The sequence below is a fragment of the Tupaia chinensis genome, unplaced genomic scaffold, assembly GCF_000334495.1.
Source record: "Tupaia chinensis unplaced genomic scaffold, TupChi_1.0 Scaffold000415_1, whole genome shotgun sequence".
Classification (NCBI taxonomy): Eukaryota; Metazoa; Chordata; class Mammalia; order Scandentia; family Tupaiidae; genus Tupaia; species Tupaia belangeri.
Genome location: NW_006159920.1, coordinates 861,276 through 879,764, shown reverse-complemented (window position 1 = coordinate 879,764; position 18,489 = coordinate 861,276). Strand labels below are relative to the sequence as shown.

The following is an 18,489-nucleotide window of genomic DNA, read 5'->3' as shown; positions in this document are numbered from 1 at the left end:
ACCCGGACCCGGTGGCTTAAAACTCACACCGGGTGCGTGTGCGTGCGTGCCCAAGATCCCGAGAGGAGAATGGAGGAGAAGGGATCGCGGCGTGGCCATCCCCCCTGGGGGATGATTTCTCGCTTTCTGTCTCTCTGTCTCTGTCTGTCTGGCGCGCGTACGCGCCCTATAGCGAAAACCTCTCAAAAAAAGAAAAGAAAAGAACACTCAATGGACACTAATAGTGGAAAAAAGTAAGTTAAAATAAAGTGGAAAAATAACCAACAATATTTAAGTGAGCCATTAGGACATTCGAATTTCACCGTCGCCTCTTCTAAATACTAGCTGGGTGAAACAGGCTTCCAGAGGCTGTATAGCAGAACAAAAAAAAGTATAGGAATTAAGAAATACAATCTTACTCAAATGGTAATACTAGCAGTGTGAGGTTGAACTAAAATTTAAGCATTTGGGACTTGGCTCACCTGTAAAATGGAAGAAAAGAGTCTCCCAAGAAGACTTCTATACAGTTGACACAGGTAAAGCATATAGATGAGATTATAAACTCATAAATAAGATTATATAGGTAGAGTATAAACTACAGCATATAGCAGTATAGAGTCTTAAAACAGCTCTGCAGCTTAATGTTTAAGGGACCTGGATCCCACGTGGCTGACATTTCAAATTTCAGCCCTGATGGCTTGAAAAACAAGTCAGGTGTGTGTACTTGAGTCCCCCAAGTCCGCTGAGGATGGAGAAATGGTAAAGGAACTACAGTGTGACCACGCTCCACTGGGTGGTGCTTTCTCCCTCTCTGTTTCTCAGTCTCACTGTAGTGAGTGCACACACCCTCTGGTAATTATAAAACAAGCAAACAAACAAATTTTTTAAAAAGTAGATTTGGGGGTCTACTGGACTCACACATAGTCAACCACAGTTCAAGTCCGGACCTGGCAGCTTAAAATTCACACTAAGTACATGATGCAAGCCTGCCCAAAATCCCCGGAGGAGAATGGAGGAAAAGGGAGTGCAGCATGGCCATCTCCTCGGGCAATGATTTCTCATTTTCTGTCTGTCTCTCTCTCTCTAGCAAGTGCACGCACTCTGTAGTGAAAATCTCTCTTAAAAAAAAAAAAAAAAAAAAGTAGATTCTTAGGGCCAGCAGGTGGTGTGGAGGTTAAAGTGCTGGATCTCAGATGGCTGGCTTTACAGTTCAAGTCCCAGTTCCAGAATCTTGAAAATCACACCGGGCACATGTGCACACATACGCAAATTCCAAGAGGAGACTGAAAGAAACTGGGCATGATTTCTCACTTTCCTTGTCTCTGTCTCTTTCTGGCAAGCACATGCACTCTATAGCAAAAACTAAAAATAAATAAAACTAGATTCTTGACAGTCTCATTATCACAATCATTCCTTCATCTACTAACTGGTGGTAGCAATAATATCCATTTTAAATCAGAAAATCAAATGAGATTAACATAAAGAGCACCTAGAAAATCTTAGGAGTACTAAATAAACATAAATGGTTATTAATTATTATTCTGTAATTGCTTGGATATACAAGCATTATCAATTTCTACAAAACACCTCCACTGAAATATCTGAGTATCTTCAACTCAGTATAGCTAAAAATAACCTTTCCTTTCACATTAGAGCTTCCTCCAAATTCCCTGCCATTCCATGTATTATCTCAGATTACCATCAAAAGATTCTACCTTCTCAGTGTCTTCTCTATCCTCCACCCAAGACTAAGTCCAATTGTTCATATTTTCTTCAACTTCATATATGAATCAAAAACTTTTATTTCACATTTCCTTCTCTAGCTCACTTACAAAGATATTAAGTTGGGACTGATATACTATTAGAGTAAAATTAAATTGGTCACCTTTTATGAACTATAGGTTAGTGAATAAATATCAAGAACTTAAGAAACCTATACTGAAGAAATAATGTAACATGATAACAATGTCCACATATAACATCACAATGTTATAACCAGAAAAAGTAAATATACAAGTGCCTAATACCCAAAAATGAACAGTGAGATAAATTACAATATAGTCATTTTACAATTATGAAAAATCTGACTTTTGATTAATATTAAAGACAGAAAAATGTTCATTGTTAAAGATAAAATGATAAATATAAATATATACACATATATTTTTACAATTTTATACAAATACAAATATATATGCAGCAAACTTTTTGAAGGACTTATTTTATTTAACTTTATTATTTATTTATATTTGACCAGAGAGGGACAGAGAGAGATAGAGAGGGAAAGTAAGAAAGCAAGCGTCCAGGTCTGGAACTCAAACCCCAGTTAGCCATGTGGAAGTCCAGCACCCTCAAACACCATGCCACCTGCTGCCCCACCCTTTTTTAAAGAGTTATTTTATTTAATTTTATTTACTTATTTATTTAAACTATATGCAGCAAATTATATAGAAACACAAATATCTATACAGGTAAATAAAAAAAAGGAAACGCTAGGGACCAATAGATGGCATAACGGTTACGCTACTGAACTCTCACACAGTCAACCATGGCTTGAGTCCTGGACCCAGTGGCTTAAAACTACATCAGGTGTGCATGTGTGTGCATGTGTGCGTGCATGCCCAAAATTCCGAGAGGAGAATAGAGGAGAAGGAACTGCGGCATGGCCATCCCCCTGGGGGCTCATTTCTCACTGTCACGCTGATGAGCACACACGCCTTTATAGCAAAAATCTCTCTTTAAAAAAAAAAAGGAAACATGGGACCAGCAGTTAGCATAATGGCTATGTCGCTGGACTCCCATGTAGTCGACCGCGGTTCGAGTCCTGGACCTGGTGGCTTAAACGCACGCCGGGCACGTGTGCGTGCGTGCCCAAGATCCCGAGAGGAGAATGGAGGAGAAGGGATTGCGGCATGGCCATCCCCCCTGGGGGGTGATTTCTCGCTTACTATCTCTCTGTCTCTCTCTGACTGGCGAGCGCACGCGCCCTATTGCAAAAACCTCTCCAAAAAAAAAAAGAAACATTAAATTGTTAACAATGAAATATCCATAGTATTCCAGAGTAGCAGAATTATAGCAATTTTAATCTGATTTATGGTTAAAAGTTTTGTATTTTCTCAACATGTATTAATTTATAAGGAGATTAGGTCCAGTCGTAGTATAAATACCTAATACTAATCAAAGAAAAAATATATACTTATTCTCTTAATATGCTGACCTGTTCTAAAAACAGAAACATTAAGCCAGTAAAGTGAACCTGAAATAAAGTCTCCATGGGTGAGTTTAAAAAAAAGAAAGAGAGAAAAGAAAAGCAACAGCCATCAAATAAATCTTTTCTTCCCTTTACTCATAACAAGTTAGCACACATGAGAGAGATGAGTGCCCACCACGGGGTCCGGTCACACTACAACCCCCTTCCTCTGGTCCTCCAGCCTGCACTGGACTTTGTGCACTCGTGTGCATGCCTGGCACGTTACAGGCTGACAGGGTGAGGGATGTGAACAGTGGTTGCCACGTGAGATCCAGCTTCTCTTGTGCAGTAAATTAGTACTATGCCACAGAGCCAGCCATAATCAAATATATCTTTATCCCCACCTCACTAGTACAAATCAGTTTCAAATACTGATTGTCAATCAAAACAAAAAGGAATACCATAAAACTTATAGAAGTTATCAAAGAAAAAGTATCTTCATGATGTGGGGACAAGCAAAAAGTTCTTAAACAAAACACATAAAATAGTAAAAGGAAAAGACTTAAAAATTAAACCTTATTATTATCAAGTCCTGTTTATCAAAAGAGTAGAAAAACAAGCCAGAGAGGAAATGACAACTGCAATACACATATCCAAAAGATGAATAGGGAACTACTCCAAATCTGTAAGACAAAGAAACAACCTAAGAGAAAAATGGGCAAAAGATGTTCACCTTACAAAAAAAAAAATCCAAATAGTCAATGAACATGAAAGATATTAAATTTTATTACTAGTGAAACAAAATATAAAGTCATACAAGAATTCCATCATACAACCACCAAAGTGGCTAAATCAATATCAAATCAAAAAGCAAGGATACAGAGCAATTATGATAAACTGGCAAAACCAATTAGAAACACTTTTGGCAGTATGTACTAAAGCTAAAGATATGCATACCCAGAAATTTTAATCCTAAATACATAACTAACCAAAATAAGTTCACACACGCACCACAAGTCACAGCCAGGAATATTCAGAGCAGCACTTTTCATAGTAGCCAACATGCACAAACAATCTAGTTGCCTACCAAATAAATAATGTATTCACACAAATGATGATTATACAGAAATAAGAATAAACTACTAGTAAATGCAATAACATGAATTGATCTCATAAAACAATGTAAACAAAAGAACCAGGCACTAGAGAGCATACTATATGTGATTCCATTTTAATCAAATACAAATTTCGGTAAAATAAACCGTGATAAAAGAGTTTAGGTAGTGGCAATCTTTAAAAGTTAGAGGAGGGCTGTGACTAAAAGACAGACAAGGTGGGCCCCTGAAATCCCAGTAACTTCATGTGTCTTGATTTAGGTAATATTACACGAGAGATTTGCTTTTCAGGAAATTCATCAAATGTAACAAACTTCAATCTGTGGTACATTCGCAATTTGTAATTTTCTGTATGAATGCTATATTTCAATATAAAGACATTATATATAAGGAACCAGCGGTTAGCGTAATGGCTATGTCGCTGGATTCCCACGTAGTTGACCGCGGTTCGTGTCCCAGACCCGGTGGCTTAAAACTCACGCCGGGCGCGTGTGCGTGCGTACCCAAGATCCCGAGAGGAGAATGGAGAAGGGATTGCGGCATGACCATCCCCCCTGGGGGGTGATTTCTCGCTTTCTGTCTCTCTGTCTCTGGCGAGCGTACGCGCCCTATAGCGAAAACCTCTCAAAAAAAAAAAAAGACATTATATCTAAAGAAATAATGCTATAAATGTACACACACACACAGAAACACACATACGGCTCATGTTACCAGTTTCATTTCAACAACCAACCAAACCAAGTTAGTAATACATCAATGTTATTCAGTGGGGGGATGAGTGAATACTGAGTCTTTGGAAAAGTCATGATGTATTTTTCTACGTTTTTCTATGCAAAAATGCATCATGACTTTTCTGATGACCCAATAAATTATGGCACACCATTTAATCAGCCATTAAAAATGCAGCAGTTTTCTTTTTTTTTTCTTTTTGGAGAGGTTTTTGTTATAGGGTGTGTGTGCTTGTCAGAGAGACAGAGATAGAAAGTGAGAAACCACCCCCCAGGGGGATGGCCATGCCGTAATCCCTTCTCCTCCATCCTTCTCTAGGGACCTTGGGCATGCACACACATGCACCTGGCGTGGTTTAAGCCACTGGGTCCAGGGCTCAAACCACAGTCAACTACATGGGAGTTCAGCGACACAGCCATTAAGCTAACTGTTGGTCCCATAAAGCAGTTTTATATGCAATAACATAAAAATATGTCATTAAATGAATAATGTAAATTTCAAATCCAAACTGAATTATTCATTTTATATAACGCAAAATATTTGTACACTTATGCAATATAAGTATATATGCAAAACTTATTATATAGACATAAATACACACACATACGTATATTTATTAAGTTTAAATTTTCCCAAAGGCTATCAATCTTAGTAGTTATCACTTTGGAATTATTTTAATTTTTACATCATTTAATTTTTGCAATAACTAAGTTGTTCTCTTTTAATAATCTACTTCATACAACTATGAAAGAACCAAAGTGTGAGACATCTCTGAGACTGACTGGGGTGGGCTGACCCTGTCACATCCTTATCCTAAATGATTTCCAATTGCATACTAACTTCTGACCTAAGACAGCGTAACTCTCATTCAGTACCACAAATTTTGTTCACAAATCCTGAACAGTCAGACATACACAATTAGAAGACTGAGGTGGGGGGAGGGTTAGGAATATGTCATCAACTATGTTATTAAAGTGTTCTAGAAAGAAATCATCTATTAACTATTCATGACCATCTAAAGCAAAAAATAATTATAATAATAACAGGATAAATTGGATCAAACGAGTTTAAAAGCAGAAAATACTGAAAAACAGGCTAGGTCGGCTGCCTAAAACAATATACTAAAAGAGATACTTCGATCCATTTACTTACCAGGTGAGCTGAAATCTACAGTAACAAGCAATAGCATGATTCTCACAAGGAAAACTATGAAGGAAAAGTACTCAGTCCATGCTTTCTGCTCAAATGTTGATTCCTATCAGATAAGATACTTAAGAGCCATGTAGCATGTGAGTAAAATCTAGTGGAAAAAAAGTTGAAAATGATAGTTATCTAGGGACCAGCAGTTAGCGTAATGGCTATGTCGCTGGACTCCCACGTAATTGACCGCGGTTTGCGTCCCGGACCCGGTGGCTTAAACTCACGCCAGGCGCATGTGCATGCATGCCCAAGATCCCGAGAGGAGAATGGAGGAGAAGGGATTGCGGCGTGGCCATCCCCCCTGGGGGGTGATTTCTCGCTTTCTGTCTCTCTGTCTCTCTCTGTCTGGCGAGCACACGCACCCTATAGCAAAAACCTCTCAAAAAAAAAGAAAAAAAAAGATAGTTATCTATTCTCCTTAAAAGGAGATCAATTCATCTATTTCTGAAAAATTACATCCCAAGTATATACTGAAGTAAAAAGGATGTGAATTTTTACTTTTTTTAAAAGAAGTTTTTGCCTTAGGGCACATGTGCTCACCAGGGGAAAGAGAGAAAGTGAGAGAGAAAATGAGAAACCACCCCCCCCCCAAGGGAGATGGCCAAGCCATAATCCCTTCTCCTCCCAGGATCTTGGACATGCACAGACAGGCACCCGGTGTGATTTTCAAGTCACCAGGTCTGGGACTCTAACCACAGTCAGCCATGTGGGGGTCCAGTGAAGTTACCACTATGCCATCTGCTGGCTCCAGGATATGAATTTTTAAATAAATAAATAAATAAAATAAACTCTCTCTTGAAACATATAGCCCAATAAAAGCCTAATGCAGTCATCTCAAAGATATGAATCCAACAGTCCAAGAGCAAATGACAATAAGAAACTACCACTGAGCTAACCTCTCAAATAAGCTTTAGAATACAATGGCAATAAGAAATGGCTACAACTGACAACTCTGAAAGAGTATACATAAGGTAATGAACTCCAGTTGGAAACTAGCCAGAGAGGAAGAAATAAATCCTACCAATCACTGTTTAAGCACAGAAAGGCAAACTTGTCATTCTCAAGGATAATTATAAAAGATCATTTCTCACCATTTTATGCAATCCAATTTGGCAATTAAACCTGTACAAAATGTTGGCAAAAATAATTAATGGCACTGAATAGGTACAATAATTCCTTTTTGTTTTAATAGGACAACAGAAATCACCCACTGCAAGATATATACTCAAATCTTTAACATCCGTGTACTAGCTTTTAACTGACTAGAGCGTGAGATATTTGAGCGAATTATCTATACTACCCTCCTAAAACAAATTATAGGATTTAAGAAAAATGTAATAACAAAACAGAGGTCTCATGCCAATTGCCAAATACATACAGTTTGAGTTTCCTGGGCCACTGTACAATATTTATAATAAAAAAAATGCATTAAGGTCTGCCTGCAATTTTATTCACACTGCACAGAAATCCTTGACTAAAATAAAATACCACATGAATAATTAATTGTATCTTTTCAGTAGCTATACATATCTAAAATGTTTTATATTTTCTTATATTATGACTACTAGAACATGATTTTTAGATCACTCTTAATTTTAAATCCTTTCAAGTAGTAGTCCAACAGGTTTCTAGAAGACAAACTGTAACATGTAGCTGTGAAATACAATTTGTTCCATTTTGTTAATATTGAACATAAGTCTCTCCTATTAACATGCTTGCAATCAAACTAAAAACATAAAGACAAGAAAAATTTGGATTTTTCAAATTCTCCTAAATAGCCTTGATAGGATAAAAAGCGTAGGTAAAATAATTTTTTTAGTGTCTGGAATAAATTTAGTTTCTGAATTGAGAAGCTTCTAATGTAGTGCTAAGAAAACATACTGTGATGACAGAAATGTTTTTATCTGTGCTGTCCAATACAGAGGCTATTAGCCACATGTGACCATTAGGCACATGAAATGTGACCGTGAGGCCAGCTGTAGTAGCACAGCAGTAACTCAATGCTCCATACGATGCCGAAGTCACATGAGAGAGTCCCAGGTTCACTTCCCAGGGTGTCTCTGTATACGATGGGCACACGTAAGTGCCCATGATTCTGTCTGACTGAGACTGGGGCAGGATTCTCCCTTCCCCTTTCATAGAATGAACGAATGAATAAATAAATAAAAAGTAACTAGTGAAACAAAAGGATTGAATTTCTACTTTCATTTAAATATCTAACACTAAAAAACAAAATTCTAATGAGTAAACTAAACATTCAGAATTTAGCCTGTACTTTGCTGTTGAAAATATAGGAACACTGTTCTGAATCTGGGTGACTGAGTAGGGGACCAAGATAGATAACCCTAAACAAATAGCAGGCATCACAGACCAAGAGTTTTTATTTCAACTATCACTAGACACTAGAGAAATAATTTACATAGGTTAGAAAAAAAATTAATAGTTTAAGAATACTCAAAACTCAACTTTCTTGTTTTGGATAAAAAAAGTTGATATGAAATAAGGTTCGTTGGGACTTCAAAGTGAATGAGCAAACAAAAGAAGAAAAACCAGTAACATGTTCAATATTTTTTTTTAGAGATTTTTTTGCTATAGGGCATGTGTACTCAGCAGGGAGAGAGACAGAAAGCGAGAAACCAACCCCTAGGAGGGAAGGCCATGCCACAAACCCTTCTCATCCATTCTCCTCTCAGGATCTTGGGCACGCATGCACATGTGCCTGGCGTTGAGACTCAAACCACGGTCAACTACATGGGAATCCAGCGACATAACATTATGCCATCTGCTCGTCCCTCATTATCAATTTTCAAAAGAACTTATTTAGCACAATATAGAAAGGATGTGAATAAACACCTGTTAACTTAAGTTTCTATACTTTGGAGGGGTCTAGATCACATTGTTGTAGATCAATGTTCTCTCTTCAATTCAAAATAGTTCCTGGGGGCCAGCAAGTAGCACGGTGGTTAAGTCACTGGACTCCCACATGGCTGGATGCAGTCTGAGTCCCAGACCTAGTGGATTGCTTTCTCACTTTTCCTTTCTCTCTCTCTCTGGTCAAAATTTTTTAAAAATAACAAAACTAAGTAATTCTAAAAAAAATTTCTATATTAAATCCCAAGACCTATCTCTTCACCAGTATGCCTTATCAACAGGAAAAAAAAGAGAGAAAATCTCACATGTCTCTTGCTTTCTACAACAATGCAATCTAGGACGAACACTGAATTCTGCCTATCCATTCAATGGCATGATACAGCATTTCAGAATGGACTAGAATTTATCGCTATCCATTAGAAGTAACAAGACTTGATATGCGTTACCAGAAAAATGGAATATCAGGCAGACACTGAAGAAGTTTTAGAAAAACAAGGAATTAAGAAAAGTTCAAAATACATGTGTAAGTGCAAAAACAACATAAAAAGCAGTATGATTTTATGTATGACACATATATCAAAAAAAGCATAAAGTAAGAGCAAGATGGTGGTATAGCAGTAAAATATATACAAAGCTTCACGAGGGACCAGCAGTTAGCGTAATGGCTATGTCGCTAGACTCCCACGTAGTCAACCACAGTTCGAGTCTTGGACCCGGTGGCTTAAGCTCACGCCGGGTGCATGTGTGTGCGTGCCCAAGATCCCGAGAGGAGAATGGAGAAGGGACTGGGGCGTGGCCATCCCCCCTGGGGGGTGATTTCTCGCTTTCTGTCTCTCTGTCTCTCTCTGTCTGTCTGGCGAGCGCACGCGCCCTAGAGCAAAAAACCTCTCCAAAAAAAAAAAAAAGCTTCACGAGGCTGATCCACATGAGAAGGTTCTGGGTTCAAGTCTGATGACCTCACTAGGTATGCCACATACATACGTGCCCACGATCCAGGATGACTGAAATGGGGTGGGTTGCAGCACAGAGACCATACTAGGGGTGTGATCTCTGTCTCTATGACTGTGTCTCTCTCAGTCGTGGAAGGAAGGAATAAATAAACTTTAAAAAAAGTATAAAGTACATATACCAAAATGTCAGAAGTGAATGTAGGGGCCAGCAAGCAGCATGGTGGTTAAGGTACTGGACTCTCTCGTAGCGAACTGCTGCCTGGTGGTTTGAAAATCATGCCTGTGCTATTTTTACAACTTCCAGTGAATCTACAGAAATATAAAATCAAAGTTAAAAAAAAAAAAAAAGTAAAAGGACAGTTCTTGTCCCTTCCCTTGTCTGCTCTTCACTATGTCCTTATCCTCTGTGAACCATTCAGTCCTAAAACCATAAGGGGGGAGGGGGGAAACAGTACAGCAGTTAGCGTAATGGCTATGTTGCTGGACTCCCATGTAATCCACTGTGGTTTGCGTCCCAGACCCAGTGGCTTAAAACTCACGCCGGGCGTGTGTGCGTGCGTGCCCAAGATCCTGAGAGGAGAATGGAGAAGGGATTGAGGCATGGCCATCCCCCCGGGGGATGATTTCTTGCTTTCTGTCTCTCTGTCTCTCTCTGCCTGGCGAGCGCATGCGCCCTATAGCGAAAAACTCTAAAAAAAAGTAAGTGGGGGCAGAACAAGGTGTCAGATCCTAGTGGGATGAAGAGGACATCTGCATGAAAGGGCGATCCAATACAAAATGTCAGAGCCCAAGAAAGTTGTAGAGGTTCTCCACAGAGAGGGTCAGGTTAACATGAAGCGTTGGAGCCCAAGCACAAAGAAGGGGTCTATGTTGTGGGGAAAGGGTAGCCTGAAGCAGGATATCAGAAGCTGGGTAGGAAGATATCAGACTGGGTGTGGACCAGCACAGTATATTAAAGCAAGAGTGCGATGAAGAGATGGTCCATGTGGTGCCAAGCCCCAGTTCAAGCTGTCAAAGCACATGCCAGAGGAGGAAAGCATCCGTGCAGGGGATGAAGTAGCAAGCCCTGCTGTGGGGCACAGAAACAAAGGGAAGCACCAGCAGGTGAAGTGGTGGTTAAGGTGCTGGACTCCCACATGACCGACTACAGTTCGTGGCTCGCATGTAACATCTTGAAACTCATGCCAAGTACATGTGTGAGTGCCCAAAATCCAGGAGGAGAGTGAAGAAGGGATTGCAGCATGGCCATCCCCCTTGGGGGTGGTTTCTCACTTCCCTATCACTGTCTATCTCTGACTCTCCAGCAAGCAATCACGCTCTATAGCAAAAACCTTAAAACACACACACACACACACACACGGAAATCTGCACTGGCCGGTGCAGAGTAATGAGTAAGTGCTTGAATATTTATATTAAGGATAACGAAACCAGGTTTCTCTCTATCTAATATATTCTCAGGTGACTGGACAGTAATTGGAAGTATGCTGTGAGTTCATGGTCTACAATATTAGTAGATATGGGAATAAGTTAGAGAAACAAAAGTGTGTACATACAAATTCTCTAACTCTGTAAACTGAGAAGCCTGGGAGCAGCTGTACCCCAACACCAATGAGTAGCACACTGAACACACAGATCTTGCTCTCCACTAAAAACACCTAGGGCTCTTTGGAGAAATGGCTGACTCCAGGACTGAGGCAGAAAAAGTACAACATATGTCTAGAACATCTTATGCCAAAAAGCAAGGAAATGCTCAAAGGTAAATGGTACATGTCAAGGAACATACATAACTTAAAGACACGTCTGTTGGACAAATCTTAAACAAGTAAAGCATTAAAATAATCATAGTATTAAATTTTAACCCAGTGAATAAAAACTTCAAGTGCATATTGATATACATAAGTTAACTGATCAAAAAGTAGGATGGGAAATGAGATTAACTTCACAGTAGCGAAGACTGGCAGATACCACCTTAATCAACTAATCAAAGTGAACCAGCATTTATTAAGGCAAACAAAAACCATGTGCCACCTGTCAGAATACAGTGGGAAGGGGATCAGCAATTGGCATAATGGCTATGTCGCTGGACTCCCGTGTAGTCGACCACAGTTCGAGTCCCGGTGGCTTAAACTCACGCCAGGTACATGTGCGTGCATGCCCAAGATCCCAAGAGGAGAATGGAGGAGAAGGGATTGCGGTGTGACCATCCCCCCTGGGTGGGGGGTGATTTCTCGCTTTCTGTCTCTCTCTCTCTCTCTTCTGGCGAGCGCACATGCCCTATAGCAAAGAACTCTCAAAACAAACAAACAAACAAAAAAGAATACAGTGGGAAGAAAATACAGTATCACTTCCTGCCAATCTCATAAGAGATGAAAAATCAGCTAAATCCAAACTGAGGGACAGTCTATAAAATAAATGCAAAATACAAAAAATAACTTTAGAAAGGAACTAACCCAGACTAATGAAAACTAAAGAAGCAAGACTAATTTTTTTAAAGATGTTTTTGCCATAGAGCACACGCGCTCAGTGAAAAGAGACAGAGACAGTGAGAGGGAAAATGAGAAATCACCCCCCTGGGGAAGGGGGGGAGTGTAGAATGACCAAGCCACAATTCCTTTTCCTCTGTTCTTCTCCTGGGATCTTGGGGAGGTATACATGCACACTCACCTGGCATGATTTTCAAGCCAGCAGGGCCAGGGTTCAAACCATGGTCAGCCATGTTGGAGTCCAGCGACATAACCACTACCCCAGGTGCTGGCCTCAAAAGGCAAGGCTTTGAATGCAACATGTAATTTTTTTGGGGGGGAGGGGGGGAGAGGTTTTCGCTATAGGGCGCGCGTGCTCATCAGACAGACAGGGGGAGAGAGACAGAGAGACAGAAAGCAAGAAATCACCCCCCAGGGGGGATGGCCATGCCGCAATCCCTTCTCCTCCGTTCTCCTGTCAGGATCTTGGGCACGCACGCACAAGCGCCCGGCTTGAGTTTTAAGCCACCGGGTCCAGAACGCGAACCGCGGTCGACTACGTGGGAGTCCAGCGACATAGCCATTACACTAACCGCTGATCCCATTTTTTTGTTTGTTTGTTTAAACTTTTTTTTTGGGTGGGGGGGTTGTTATAGGACACATGCACTTGCCAAAGAGACAGAAAGTGAGAAATCACCCCCGCCACCACCACTAGGGGCATGGCCATGCTACAATCCCTTCTCCTCCATTCTCCTCTCGGGATCTTGGACACACATGCCCGGCATGAGTTTAAGTCACTGGGTCCAGGACTCGAACCACAGTCGACCACATGGGAGTCCAGTAACATTGCCATTACACCAACTGCTCGTCCTGCAACACATAATTTTTAACTAGGTCTTTCTGCAAACAAACTGTTAGAGTCTCCAAGAATGCTATCTCAATAACTGATAGAACAAGTAGATCAGTAAAGATATAAAATGAATTGAAGACAACTAGGTAACATGAGCCAATTAAAATTTATAAAATAACCCACCCAACAACAGCCAGAATACACATTCTTTTTAAAGTGAACATGGAACATTCACCAATTCTTAATCATATGCTGGGTGCTGAAATAAGTCTCAATAAAATGTACAAGGATAGAAATCATTCTCTGAGCACAGTGACTAGGTATCAATAATAAAAATTTCTGGAAAAATTCAAAATATTCAGAAATTAAGCAGAACACAATTCAGAAAAAGCATAACATATGTCTAGAACATCTAATGCCAGAAATCAAAGGTCAAATGAAATCAAGCGTCAAAAAAAAAAAAAAAATCACAAAAGTTAGTTTCCTGAATTAAATGATAATATACACTACATATCAAAAACATATCATATCAAATGCCAAGAAGTTTGAATCTTCAAATGCTTACATAAAAATGAAGAAAGGATCTAAACTAAAGTTATCTAACCTTCTACTTTAAAAAGGCAAGAAAAGCAAATGAGAAATAAAGTTGTAGAGAAAAGAAATAAGGAGTAAGAATGAAAGAAAGCTAAAGTGAATAATAATGAAAATTAATAAAATCAAAACTTGATTCTTTGAAGTGAACAGGAAAATGGACAAATCTCTACTCAAAACAAAAGACAACTGAAATGATAAAATTCTTACAGCATCTTTATTTACAATAAAACCAAGAGATAACGCAAATTAATCACAAGAAATTAAAAAAAAAAAATGGGGGTCAGCAGGTGGCGTGGTAGTTAAGGGTGCTGGACTCCCACATGGCCTACCATGGTTCAAGACTCTGACCTGGAGGCTTGCTTTCTCTCCCTCTCTCTCTCTCTCTCACTCTCTCTCTCTCTCACTCTGTCCCTCTCTGGTCAAATTAAAATAAGTAAATAAATAAAATTAAATAAAATAATTCTTTAAAAAAAACAAATCATAGAATATTAAAATGGCAAAACATTAATCAAGAAAGAGAATGAACTACAGATACACTCAACTAAAACAGATGAAACAAAAACATCAAACTGCAGAAAAAAAAAAAAAAAAAAAAAAACACACACACCAAAGGGTAACATATAATTCCACTTACATGGAGTCTGTAAGGAACAACAATAAACTGCCACTTCAAAAAAATCAAAATAATTGCTGTAAAGGGGACTGACTGGGAAGAAATGCAAGAAAAAAAAAAAAGAAAAACTTTTCAAGATGACAGAAATACTCTGTATCTTGATAGGATGTCGATTATACAAGTTTACGCAGTTATTAAAACTCTGAACTATAAATCTAAGATCTGAGAATTTCATTATAAACTTTTCCTTAATTAAAAAACAAAATCCAGGGACCAGCAGTTGGCATAATGGCTATGCCACTGGACTCCCACGTAGTCAACTGTGGTTCAAGTCCCAGATCCAATGGTTTAAACTCACGCCAGACACATGTGTGTGTGCTCAAGATCCTGAGAGCAGAATGGAGAAGTGATTGTGGTATGCCCATCCCCCCAGGGGATGATTTCTCACTTTCTGTCTGTCTCTGTCCTTCTGGCGAGTGCACGTGCCCTATACCAAAAATTAAAAACAAACAAACAACAACAACATTCTCCAAAAAATAAAAATAAAAACAAAATCTGGGAGCCAGCAGGTGGCATGGTAGTTAAGGCACTGGACTCCCACACAGCCAAACCCAGTTGAAATCCTGGACCCAGTGGCTTGAAATTCAGGTGAGGTACGTGTGTATTGGGTGCATGCACATGTGCCAAAGATCCCAAGAGGAAAATGGAGATAAGAGACTGAGGCATGGTCAACCCCCCATGGAGTGATGCCTCACTTTCATGCTCTGTTTCTCTCTGTATCTCTGGCGAGCACACACACCCTACAGCAAAAATATCTCTCTTTAAAAAAAAAAAGTTGGTGAGCCCATGTATTAGAACACAACTGTGAGCAGTTATCCATGCAGTCATAACTGAAATAGACAAAACTCCCGCTCTTAGAGGATCTACAATCTTTGAGAAAGACAAACACTGAACAACAAATTATAAGTCCCTACTGCAGAGACTCAGAGACTCAACCTAGAATGGACAGAAGTGGCTGGCTGAAGATGATGGACTATCTAGATTAAAAAATAGGAAAGGATAGGGCTGAGGTAACTATTTCAAGCAGGACATGTGAGCATCCTAAGGTAAAAGCACAATGTGTTATATGAACTGAAAGAAACACAAGTTTGGGGCTGGCAGGTGACATGGTGGTAAGGGCGCTGAACTTCCACTTGGCTGATAGCAGTTTGAGTCCCAGACCCGATGGCTTGCTTTCTCACTTTCCCTTCTCTCTCACTCTGTCCCTGTCTGGTCAAATTTAAAGAAAGAAAGAAGTGAAAGAAAGGAAGAAATGAAAGGAAGTAGGAAGGAAGGGAAGAAGGAAGGAAGTTAAAGGCATGGGTGCCTACAAAAGAATATCTTAGGTGAGGAACCATGAGGCCTGGGGTAGATGAGAAAGAGTAAAGGGCTGATATACTTAAAAAGAAAGAGCAAGCAAGTGAAGCGAACATAGAATGGAAGTGTGCGGTGGCGGGGAGGAGTGGCGGAAGCTGCCAGGATGTTACAGGATTTGAAGGAAAAAGCCCCTTGTGTGTGTGTGATCTTTGTCTATCAGGTCGTTGGGAAAGTCATGACATATTTTTCTGTACAAAAATGCGTCATGACTTTCCCAACCACCCAATATTAATATTTAAGATTAAAGCTTTCTATTTTTAAAGGAGAAACCCAGAAGTACACAAAATAGCTTTCAAATGTAAGCACTAAAATCTATACACAAGTAATCTTAATAGAGAAATAAAAGTTATGCTGGAAAAGATAAGTTTCTAAAATAATGTAATAAAAAACTAATTTTACATTTTTGAATAAGATTTGTCAATAAGTTCATCTATTCAAGACTATTTTAGGCTTTAAATAATTTCTGAAACTTTTTCTATGACTTCTAGTACTACATAACACGAAGTTCATTACGTTTGTAACTATACCTCTAATATCCCATGAAGGAATTACTTACAGGGACATTAAGTGCATACTGCAGTCCTTGAGGAAGTCTTTCATGTGTTTCCATCTGCTCTTCATCATTTTTCACTGTCTCCTCATGGACCATGAGTTCATCATGTGATATCATATCCTGCTGTCTCATTTCACTTTCTTGTAATACTTCATCTGCAGCAAGGATCTCTGGGTGAGGCAAACTTCGATCTTGAAGCACTGACTCCTGCAGTTCTCCAGACACAGTAGACTGTCCAGACACTCCACCCATTACAACCATTGCCCTGGAAGACTGCATTTCGTCTATGCCGCCACATTTAAGAAACAATCCTTCCAGTTTGTCGTCAATGTTCATGCTTAAGTATAACTGCCTAGAAAGACCAAGTTTGGCAACAAAGCATAATAAATTAGTTTAATGTATATACTTGGTGTTTTTTTAAACTTCTCATTATGAAAGATACACAGTCAAAAAGAAATATTTTATTCATATAATTCAAAATTGCCTCCAATTTTAAATTTGAAAAATGAGCAATATAAAGCAAATTCAGGAAAACTATTTGTAACATCAAAGGGCCAATATCCTTTAATATAGTAAAGTGTCTTCAAAGGTAAGTTCAAAAAGGAATAACCTGACAGACAACACTATCAGACATCACTAAAGAAAACTTGGAAATGGTTATTAAACATATACAAAATGGTCACGGCAGTAATCAAAGAAATGAACATTAAAACAGTGGTACCAGATTTAATCCACCAAAAGGTTAATGACTCTTAAAAAAAAAAAAAAAGTCCTACACTGAGGTAATGAAAAAAAATAATAATTCTCATCTACTGATAATAGGAATATAAATTAGATCGATTATTTTCAAAGGCAATTTGAAAATATGCATCAAAAGTCATAAAATGTACACATTCTCTGAACCAGTAATTCTGCATTTAGAAACTTATTCTGATTAAATCACAACTGTATACACAGATATGCAAGAAAAATCACTACAGCACTGATTATAATAATGAAAAATCAGAAGCACACTGTTCAAGAAAAGCAAACTGGTTAAATGAAGCGTACTGTTTAAAGCTGAACTAGCCATCACTGTAAAACTCAGTAAATTTGTTAAACATTATTGAATTGTATAAGCAATGAGTGACTATCATTGTATATAAATTACACTCTATTTTTGAAAAATAAAAATAAAACCCTTTGCAGTGGGGAAAGGATGCTGCTGACAGAAAGCAGAAAAGGGAGGTCAGGAGCTGATGTTTTTCCTGAGAGGAGCGCCAGCTGCACTGCTTTGCTGACCTCTGAGATTTCACGATGCACACCTGTGACACACGCCACATTTATACCAGTTTTTATGCTTCGATCAAAGTCTGTTGAAACTCAAGAGATGCACAGAGTCATTAAAAGGTATTCTTGAAAAATATTTGAAGATTTGGGAAAATATCCCAATATATTAAGAAAATATGTGCAAGGGCTGACAGGTAGCATGGTGGCATGGTGGTTAGGACGTTGGACTCCCACATGGGCAACCACAGTCAAGTCCCGGATCTGGTGGCTTACTTTCTCCCTTTCCCTTTCTCTCTCTCTCTGTCCAAATAAAAATAATAATAAATAAGATTAAATTAAAATTTTTTTTAAAAAAAGAAAATATGTCTATAGGTATGTATGTATGTATGTATGTATGTGAATGTATCTGCATATTTATCTAAAACATTAACAATATTAATCAACACTGAATGACGAAATTACTGTATTTTTGTTTTAGTTTTTAAATTAGCCATGAACGTTGGTTGCTTTAATCATATTCCATTTGGTTATAGCAACTAATATAGCAATAATCATAAAACCTAAAGAAACTACATCTCAAGAAGGTAAAAATGTTGGTGTAAAGTTTTCTTTAAATTGCCTGAGCACATGTTCTCACCACAGAGACAGAGAGGAGAAGAAAGCACCATGGCCCCAATCAGCTCAGTCACATCTCAATC

At 38.8% G+C, this 18,489-nt stretch overlaps 1 protein-coding gene across 8 annotated transcripts in view; it reads right to left on the bottom strand.

Moving 5' to 3' along the window:
* Positions 1–18,489, bottom strand: part of ZNF148 (zinc finger protein 148) — a 141,190-nt gene that overhangs the window by 69,629 nt on the left and 53,072 nt on the right. For all 8 annotated transcript variants that reach the window (XM_006154553.3, XM_006154554.3, XM_006154552.3 and 5 more), the window contains one exon: positions 16,526–16,874. In XM_006154553.3, coding sequence (XP_006154615.1) covers positions 16,526–16,858 — 333 coding nt within the window. In that variant the 5' untranslated portion in view covers positions 16,859–16,874. The remainder of the gene's footprint in view (positions 1–16,525; positions 16,875–18,489) is intronic.